General features: G+C 37.4%; 1 protein-coding gene across 3 annotated transcripts; it reads right to left on the reverse strand.

Annotated features, from left to right (window-relative positions):
• Positions 1 to 1,835: 1,835 nt before the first annotated feature.
• Positions 1,836 to 10,078, reverse strand: EXTL2 (exostosin like glycosyltransferase 2). 3 transcript variants are annotated; one of them, XM_021543283.2, is made up of 5 exons: positions 9,912 to 10,072; positions 8,312 to 8,380; positions 6,305 to 6,732; positions 4,921 to 4,991; positions 1,836 to 4,357 (listed from the first exon to the last, which is right to left on the reverse strand). In XM_021543283.2, exons 2-5 carry the CDS (start codon positions 8,314 to 8,316, stop codon positions 3,866 to 3,868), a joined length of 996 nt encoding a protein of 331 aa, XP_021398958.1. In that variant the 5' UTR covers positions 8,317 to 8,380; positions 9,912 to 10,072; the 3' UTR covers positions 1,836 to 3,865. The 3 variants fall into 3 exon arrangements, with proteins under 3 accessions (XP_021398958.1, XP_021398957.1, XP_077641598.1); XM_021543282.2 differs by having other exon boundaries at positions 8,312 to 8,383; XM_077785472.1 differs by lacking the exon at positions 1,836 to 4,357 and adding an exon at positions 5,665 to 5,765 and having other exon boundaries at positions 4,943 to 4,991; positions 8,312 to 8,383; positions 9,912 to 10,078.
• Positions 10,079 to 10,133: the final 55 nt, after the last annotated feature.

Here is a 10,133-nt window from a genome sequence, read left to right on the forward strand (position 1 = left end):
GCTTTCCCTAACACTGCTGTAACCAGCAGTGCATACAATTAATCGTGGTGTGTCTGCTAATGAGGCTAAACGTGAGTGTGAAACACTTGTGACTCTTCAGTTTTTAATCTGGTGTCATAAGCACTGGATAGTCTTTAAAGCTTTACAAATAAGGTGAAGGACTACAGAAGACACTGCAGCTGTTTTGTATTTGCTTTATTTTTGTGTTCATTCTAATTCTTTGTACCTACGTTCTTACACTGCTTTTTTTCCAACCTTTTTGGAAAAGCTCCATAACTAATGTGCTAAATATGACCCTGTTTGTTCCTGATTTGAAGCCTGAGAAAACCTCATTTTCAGTAGTAAGCACTATTCCACACAAGATACTCACGAGAATGAGACTGCAGTCTTATGTAGCAGCAAATTAAATAAAGGTTGTTGGAGGGTAGTTCCTTTTTATGGAAATCAGTGTTTATTTTTCTTTAGATTGTTCTTTACAACTTTCATTTGTGCGTAACCCTTAACAAAATCAAGTATTTCACTGGTGTTTTTTAATTTATAAGCAATTCTCTGAGGGGTACTGTGTAAGAGACAGGGTATTGAGGTATACTGTCCAGAACTGCAGGGTTTTTTATGCCCATTTTTACTCAGTCTTTCACTACAGTTTGATGTAACACATTTCTAAATCAGTGCTGCACTCTGCTTAAGGAGAGTTTGAATGAGCAGACTAGAAATGGCTTTAGCAACACCCTTGAGCAACAGAAGGAAAGATGGAACAGTCTACAGGCTACTTAGAGCATCTGTAGAAACAGAGTTTCTGTTAAAGCCTGAGATATGTAAACACATCCAGCTAGACTGGTGAATCTAGGAGGCAAATACTACTACATACTGAAGCCCAGCTGTCAAATGCTTATATACTGCTTATATGACTTGTGCAAAGCTAAAACTACAGTTTTCATTGTCAAAAAGTTCTCATTTATGGCAATTAGCTGCAGCCTTTGTAAGCATCAGAAATGAACTAACATTTCTTTTCTTCCCTGTAAAAATACGTGCAAAATAACCTCTGTTTTTTCAATTCCAGTAGTATGTCATAGCTATTAGTATGATTATTTCATGAATGTCACTTTGTAAAATGCTATCTTTAAGAATATTTTAAACTTGTACAACTTAGTTGCTCTAATCAAGATTATGTACTCATTTTAACATTTGAGATCAAATATCAAGGCTGCAGTGACATCTTGTGGCATATTTCTGTAAAGAAGCAATTTTCTTGTGCATTTTAGCACTATATCCTGATTTTTTATCACAGATTTTTTTAATATATATTTTAGATACCATGTTTAAAATCCTGTGTTGCATTAACAATAATTTCAACAGAACATTCAGAAGCGGTAATGATTCCATTTAGACTCCAAAATATTACTAAATGACACAGATAATCTCTCATAGAAATAATCACATGCATACTATTTTGCTTAAAATATAATTTTTTGGTACTGTATTTTCAGTAAAGAATCTTAAGACATTTTTATAACTACCAAGGGATAAAAAAATCCACTTTTTTAAAAAAGCAAACAACCCCTTTTGGTTCCAAACTACAATGAATTATGGCTGGAGCTTAAGTCTTATCTTTGTATTTTCTTTGCTAGCTAAGACTAAATTATTAAATCTCTTGGTTATTTTATGCATTTTCTTCCTTCATAAGTAGGCCTTACCTAAATTAAATGAATGTATGTTCCAACAAGTACACTTTTTTTAAAAAAAAGAAACTTTGGTGCTTCTCCTGAGTATGTAAACGTTAGACATCTTAACACTAAAAATTTTGGTCAATAATCTGAAAATAAACACATCACAAGTCTGCTTTCTGTATTTTATTTCACAATGTTGCAAATTAAATTTAACAGTATCATTAAAAGCTTGTTCTATTAATTCTTTCACTGATACAGAAGAAACCAAAACAACTCCTTCGCTCCAGGAGAAGCCCAGTACTAAGATTTGGCTGAATTGACAGTTCATTTCACATTTCAAAAATAAGGTTAACAACAACTCTGAGTCTTCACAACTCTGGTTGATACTGCACAGAACAGAAATTATGGAAATTTGCATTTCTAGAAAGATCATAGACCTGTTTGTATACTACTTAGCACTACAGCACAATAATTAAAAACTACTTTTCACTATTACAACAAAATTAAGCAGACTTTACATTGCCATGTTAAGATTCCGCCCTTTAAATCTTACAAAAGTACTAGGAAGACTTCACTTAACAGAAAGCAAATCCTTTAATACCGATAGAACAAGGCAAAAGATTACTTAATTCCCCCCAAAGACTCACACCCTGCTGTAAAGAATTCGTCATATTTTTCACTCTTAGTTCAGCTCACTTATTACAAAAATGACAGAATATACCATTTGTGCAGATGCTATTTGTGTACTAGGTATTAGCTGTGACTGGTTGCCCACAGCTACCTTTGAACTGATTCTAAGAATCAATTAAAAGCTGATGCAGATGAAACTAAATCTGCTTTGGATGCCAAATCTGATTCTGTGACCCAGGAAAATCACTGTCTTTTATTCTCTCCTCCATACCACAAAAAAAAAGCCCAACCTTCCTGCAACTTCATCGGTAAAGGTTTGCCCTGTCTATGTCAATAGAAGGCTTCCAGAATTACAGAGTCCCAGTCCAACAAAAGCCATTTAACAGCGGCTCTGTTTCTTGCTGTAAATAAAGTCAGGGAATTCAGAGACTGATAATAGTCCATTCCTGTCAAATATCACGGTACCTTAAAATACTTTTGTTCATAATGCTTTACCAATTTATTGTACATTTTAACTCTGTTGTCATAGCCACCAAAAAACAGAGGAAACAAGGAACTAAAAAATACATACTCATTGAAAGAGTACCTAAAAAAAGAGTAGACCTGTAAAATTACAAAATGTTGAACACCCTGCTCTTACTAGGAACTGTAAATAAGAATTTTTTTAACTAATTGAGGATTTTCCTGGGTGCATGTTTGTAACAATGTATATGCAAAATATCAAAATAAAACTAAGTACTAAAGAGAATATTAGTAAGTAACATTCCATCCTATTCTTCTGGCTGCTTATATAAGTTTCATATTTCACATATTAATTTTCTTATATTTCCAACCTCTAGGATTTACCTTTCAGCTGCTTGCAGTGTTTCAGCAACTCCAGGCAAATCAATAATAGAAAAAAAAAAGCCACATCAGAGATCATTTTCCATTAACTGAGCAGGAGTAGATATTGTAGGCAATGGTTTAAGGACTATCTGAGATTAAGGTGACGTACTCTTCTGGCTTTCATAGCAGCTTCAAGAACATCTCAGAACACCGAGTAGCTTATATACAAACTTCAAGAGGGTTTTGTACAGGAGGCCAGAAGCCTGGCCAGCAGTTCACTGTAGCTCTTCTACAGCTTCACTGGAAACTGGGTAGGAGTGGGTGAGGAGTGGGAAGGCAAGGAAGCATCTCAAAATGTAACTGTCACAAATATGCCTAGACCTCATTTGACTGGATAGGTATATTCAAAGGAAAAAAAATCCAAATGTTAAGATCTGAAGTGCATTTTTGTCTGCATGTTTCTGAAGAACTGGCCTAATTAATTCGAGTAGCTTTTCAGGTTTTAAGGAAAGAGGATGAATTTATCACAGCTAAGCATGACTATATATTTTTTAAGTTTTCTCAAAACTTACCTTTGTGAATTAGATAGAAAGGAAAGAGAGTACATAAAAAGCTTAGTGGAGACAAAATCAGAGGCTACAAAGAGGGATGGCCAAGATGCAGTAATTACACCTTCTTCTCTCCTTGAACTCAGTACAATTCACTGAGTATTGTTAAACATTTAACAGCTTAAACTCATTGGCTTACATTTTATTTTTGTGATTGGCATAATTAGGAAAACCAAACTGAGAAATCATGATATTAGAATATTTTAAGGGCATGCCATCATAAATATTAACGAGTTTATTTACACAGTAGGATCTCTGTAACAAATGCTCTGCTCGGTGCCACATTCCAGAATAGCCACTGTTAGTGTCTTTTTCTAAATTTCTTATGTCAACAGGCTTCACAAACACTCCTGAAGGCTTTCCAGTATGCTTGGCTACCAGAAAATTCATGGCAATATCATCACAGTTTTGAGTTTCATCTATTAAGGCGTAAACTGCTTCTGGCTGATGTTGAAAGTCTTCTAAATACCCACTGTGAAAAAATGCTGCACCGATAAGCACCATAGAATACTGATCTCCATTTCCCAGTCCAGGGTTCTGCAGTTCAAAGCTGCCATAACTGTACACGCCTGAAGGAGTAGAAATGTGCTTTCTAGGAACAAATCCCACTATATGCTCTGGAAATTGCTGGAAGAAAAAAAGAAATTCAACACATATTTCACACTGTGGGGTGATCATAAGTGCGATCATAAGAGATTTATGCATTTTTTAAATGAAAGAAGGACAACATTATTGCCAGGAAAGAATGAAATTGCTGGCATATGGTCCTTTGATCTGCATAAATGTTGCAATTAAATACTGTTCCACAAAACTAATAGTCTGCCTCATTCCACATCACATAGTGCCAACAAAACATCTACCCACAACTGGCAGCTGTGTATTTGGCACTGAAAATAACTTTACAGACAATTTCTGTAAACACACAGACTACTACACATTTAAATAAATTCAGCAGTTAGCAACTTCATGGTTTTGTAAACTAAGAATTAAAATTTTAAAGTTACAGATACTACTAAAGAACAAATTTTAGAAATTTTGCAATTTCTACTATTCAACACTTCAAACTTCCTAAAATCTTACTTTAAAGGTAGAAAACCAATGGTAGAGCAGTATGATACAGTATTGCTCTAACTAAAACTATTAATCTCAAGTGCAACTCACAAACTGCCTGCCAAGTTGCAAAACATTACCTGCCAAACGGAAAAGGCAAAAGCAAGGTCATGAGCACTGACTAGTGTGTCATCATCCATCATTAAAACAGCTGAAGGGAGGAAAATAGGAGAGAAACTTTTAATTGATCAAAAGATTGAATACATGAGCACAGTATGCAGCACAATATTTGACTAATGAAATATAAAATTTCTACAACTATTAGGCTGAATTGCAATTGCTTGAAAAGTAGACTGATAAAACATAATTAGATTTCAAAGCTAAAGCAAGTTTACAGCTTTGTTGTAACTGGAAGCAAACCTAAGTTCTAGATTATTTGCCAGGCTGTTACAAAACTCATCAACCTTTGATCATCTGTAGTACAGCTGGAGAAGTATGTGCTAGAAAACTTCAGAGTGTTTGGCAAAGCAACTTAAAATTCTACTAATCTTGTGTAAACATACAACTAGAATAAAATTAGATACTTTTCTTTAGCATATACACTACGTAAGCAAGTTAAATTGCCCAGGAAACATTCAGTATTATTAACTACAGAAGGAAGACTCTTTGCCTTAGTTTTAGACAAAAGACTACCAGGAAGTGGAAAAGGAAGGATATTCTTAGATCTGAACTGCAGATGCATTAAAACTTCTGAAGTTTACAGTTAGCACAGATCTTACTGCAGTAAGCAGAACACTTGGGAAGTTGAAGTTTCCACTGTCTTTCTAGAAATCATGTATCTGGACTAGCAAGCGTGATAGGAAGGGGGCAGTAAATACAATTACCTTTACTAATCATGAGTAGGGCCAGGTCTGTAATGCAACATTTGGGGTTTTTTTCCACTTGAAACAAACAGGATTTATTGTTGTACACGTCCTAGAAAGAGCTTAGGAAGAATATTTACATGAATACCCAAAGAGACTGGGGAAAGTACTCCTAAATAAAAGGGTGCGTAATTCAAGATAGAAAGCCGACAGCTGGGGAGGGAAGTTTCTCAGAAGAGCAGAACATGCTTGAGAACTTAGTTTTAAGAGGAATGGACTAAATCAAGTCTTTACCAGATGACTTAAGTCCAGATTAGTGCAGACAATCAACAAATAACTTACATTTTGAATTTCAGTTTATGTTACAGAAGGAAGAGAAGCTGAACTACCTATGTCTGCCTCACAAAGGAAATGGAGAGCTGTTGCAAAAGACCTTGAAATGCATTTAACATTTTTCTTTCCTTTACTCTTCACTGACAGCCTGGTGGTGGTATGCACTTGGTATCAGAACACAGGGTTCCTCTATACTACCTACACTTTATGAAGTGGTCCAAAAGATCCATTGATTTATTACACAGTATAATTCAACCATCTCTCTTTTAGCATTCAGATTTCAAGCATGAAAATAATATTAGTAATAATGATATGAACTGCTGATTACCTTTTGTTTCCAAGTCAGGGAAATTCTGCAGTCTGTTTCTCATACGATTTACAGTTTGAACTTTAAAGACAACAGGGACAGGATGAGGCCCCAAGGAATTCCACATTTCCTCTGGTGTCTTCTCACCAATGTTGTTCCACACAACAATTACTTTATGTAGGTGGGGGATTGCTTGATAATGATTTAAAAGCTTTAGCAGTAAGTCAGTTCTATTGTATGTCTGCATAATAAGAGTGAATGAATCCAAGGCAGACTGACTCTGGATTTTTGGTTCCCTTCTTGAGTTGGGCAATTTGTCATCTTTGATAGTGGGAAGCAAAGCTGTTAAAGCACCTGCCACAAGAAGCAAGACGATGATCACCACAGAGGTGAAGCGCAGGAGGCGGATTCCCATGACTCTTCCTGGAAGCTTACAGAAGTGAAAACACCTTTAAAACAAGTAACAGGAAAGGAAGTCATTACACTTGTGTACAGTTTTCTCTCTTGATCAAAACTCCCAAAATATTAAGTACATTTTCATTAAAGTAAGTAACTAAGGACTTTAGCATTTTGGCAAATTACTTTCAACTATCAAGACAGGTGTTCCTGTTACGTTTACTTGCTTTTCACTCTTTTTGGTTAACTTTGGATTTCATTGTTTTGTGAAAATAAATCTAGAGTAGTTCTTTAAAATGTTCATTTTTTCCTATTTTCTTAGTACTACATTTTTGATTGAACATTTACATATCTCACCAAATCTATCCAGCTGAAAGTAGAAACAAATTTGTACAGAGATTCAATGTTTTCAGCATTGCAGGAGCTCTACCTTAACTGAGAAGCAAAAAGGAGAGAAGGTGCCTTCTCCAAAGCTCTGGCAGGAAAGAGGAAATAAAGTGTTCACTCTTTTTCCATCGCTCAGGCACCACACAGAGCAATTTTTATAACTGATTAGCTGGATGTTTTGTCAGTAGTTTGTATAATGCTTGATAATGGTAATCAGTACAGAAAATGCGATGCTGATCATACTAAGGTAACAGTACACAGATGGAGCAAAAGAAACATTCCAAATGGAGTAATGCAGGAATGCAATGATCTCAGCAACATCTAGAACTCGTGAGAAATAGGCAATGCCAGATGTTAGGTGCTACCTATCAGCTAACTGTAAGTGTAGATTTAGTTTAAGGCAGAGGTTTCTGCATCCTCATGATCTTGGAACTAAACAGAAGCTCTTATAAAGCAGCTTCTAAAAAGATAGCCCCTCAGATGTTCTTCACACAGTGATACGATATCCTGAATTGGAAGGGACTCATGAGGATCACTGAAGTCCAACTCCTGGCTCTGCACAGCAAAGGCCCCAAAATTCCATCATGTGCCTGAGGGCATTTGGACTCTCTTTAACAGCTTTATATCCTTCTTATACTGTATTCTTATAAAAATGCACAGAACAACCAAGAGGTGAGGCTTCATCAGTGCACAGCAGGACAATCCCCTCCCTTGCCCAGCTGTGATGCTGTGCCTGGTGCCCCCAGGATGTCCCTCCTGGCTGCCAGGGCACTGCTGACTCGTGTCCAACTTGCCATTGACCAGGACCCCCATGTCCCTTTCCGTGGCACTGCTCCCCAGCCTCTTGTTCCTAGTCTGTACATCCAAGGCTGCCCCAATCTAGGTGCACTTGTCTTTGTTGCACTACAGTTTTCCTTTACTCCTTCTTATCTTGCAATATTAGTGCAAACTGAATAGAAGATGAACATTCTAAGCTTGCTACTAACTCATCTATACATTTTATTTTAATACCATTACTCATGTATGCATATTATTCATGCTACCCTGTGAGTAATTTCTAGGTTTTCAGCAGGGAATTCTGGTCAAAGTCAGTGATCCAGGACAACCAAACAAGTACAATTTTTGAGAGCGTATCTGTATATATTTTTTTTCACAGAATTTTGAATAATTTCTTTCCAAAGTGCAAATAACATGCTTGAAAATATGAGTGTAAATTATTTTAGTCTAAAATGCCTTGCTACTTACCTCATTGTTGCCACGTAGGATTGTTTTCCTTGCTTCTTTTTACAGGGCAAGTGTTTGTGATCTTTGAATCTGCTGGAAATGAAAGGCATTCTATAACTGGAGATCAACAGTTATCCACATGCTACCCAACATTCTTTTACAAGTAAAAGGTCCTTCTGTTATTGACTGATATATGGATTCATGGCAATTCTCCCATTCCTGTTCCTAATGCTCAGTTGAATAATTATCTCTGCCTTTCAATGAATGCTCCTGAAAGAAGACCAGATGGTTAAAAAGAAAAGAATAGCCTGTTTCTCTGCTTGTAAAATTGCTGCTTTGCGCCAGTGCAATGTCTGTGTGTTCCATCCCTAAGTTCAGCTATGGAGATATAAGTAGGTCTTCAGAATCTGACAGGTATTCCTTTGTTCATTAGGCACAACTAAAATATATATTTGGCTACCAGTCAGGCAAATAAAATTTTATCCCAATATTTTATTTTCTGGGTCATACCCTTCACACTCCCACTAAGATTATCAGTTGTATCAGAGGTTTAAGACACAGCATTTGGTCTTCCCATGAGGTTTGGCAGCTTGGAAGATATGAGTGCAAGCACATAAAAGAAGGATATACAGGACTCAGGACAGCAGTGTAGGAAAGCTGTGCTCCTAGGTTGTTGGAGAGAATTTTGTTCCTTTAAAACTCACCAAATGACCAGAGTCGTTAATTTTGATTTGATAATGGTATTATGAAAGTTTAGAGCACAAGAATTTGTTGAATTTATTGAATAACTGAACCTCTGTGAAATTCCATAAGAGTAATTTGTTCGGGCTATGTAAATTTGCTTCTTAAAACTAGATTTGTTATTTGTGTATATACCAATCTGACTATGTCCACATATACTGGTCTCCCCAAATCTGAGATCAAATCTTACTATGACAAGATGTCACTGAAATTGTTTCCAGAAGCTAACTGCTTGTTCTGGTTCATTTTATAGGGAACAAACAATCATGCCCGACTTTTAAAAATTATTAGCAGCAGTGGCAGCAAAGCATTTATGAGGTCCTCTATATTCCCATCAAATGAGCTTTTGAAGAAGTGAACCTCAGATCCTCTTTCAGCAGTTTGCAACCTAGATGCAACACATACCAGTGCTATTGTAATGATTAATTAAACTTTAAAAGCATATTTGAAACGAAAATATAAACACTGTTTGCTGTTTATGAGACTTTGCTTGCCATACCTTCTAGTGGTTACAATAGGTGTAGTGATAGGCAATGATGATATTACTATATATTCTCAAAATAAACGCCTATTTAGATGTTTTAAAATTAGTATCATGGCACTTTCTAACAAGCAAATGCAGATGTTTTGCCAATTATGAAATTTCAATACCAGATTGACCTCTTTTTAAAAAGTATACAATAGTACCTGCAGAGAACGCAAAATTGACGAAAATAAAATCGCTACATCAAAGACCAGTTTTTTAATCCTCGTTCCAAGAAAAAGAGTTCTGGAACGGGGTCCCCTTCCCTTGGCGGGCAGCACCTCTAAGAGCACCCCGCAGCAGCTGCTGCAGCACCGCCCGCCCCGCTCGGCGCCCCTCGCCCACAGCTTCGCTCACGTTCCGCAGCCGCCGCTGCCGCCGCTTCCTCCGGCCGGGCTGTGCTCCGCAGGGGTCACCGGCAGCACGGCAGGGCAGGGCGGAGGAGGCACCGGCCCGGCCCCGCCGCTCGGCCCCGCGCCAGCCGCTCCGGTGACTCAGGGGCGGCCGTGCGGGACCCGCTGCGGCGCCGCCGTGCCGCTTCCTGCGGTGCGTCCCTGCGCTTCCTCCCGGCAGGCTCCG

The sequence above is a fragment of the Lonchura striata genome, chromosome 9 (genome assembly GCF_046129695.1).
Source record: "Lonchura striata isolate bLonStr1 chromosome 9, bLonStr1.mat, whole genome shotgun sequence".
Taxonomy (NCBI): Eukaryota; Metazoa; Chordata; class Aves; order Passeriformes; family Estrildidae; genus Lonchura; species Lonchura striata.

What these genes read in the sequence shown, in the direction of transcription:
- EXTL2 (XM_021543283.2), bottom strand. An exon ending in CCCTGACTTGGAAACAAAAG is followed by an intron (nt 4,992 to 6,304) that starts GTAATCAGCAGT and finishes TCCTCCCTTCAG; the next exon opens with CTGTTTTAATGATGGATGAT. An exon ending in TTGCCTTTTCCGTTTGGCAG is followed by an intron (nt 4,358 to 4,920) that starts GTAATGTTTTGC and finishes TTTTTCTTCCAG; the next exon opens with CAATTTCCAGAGCATATAGT.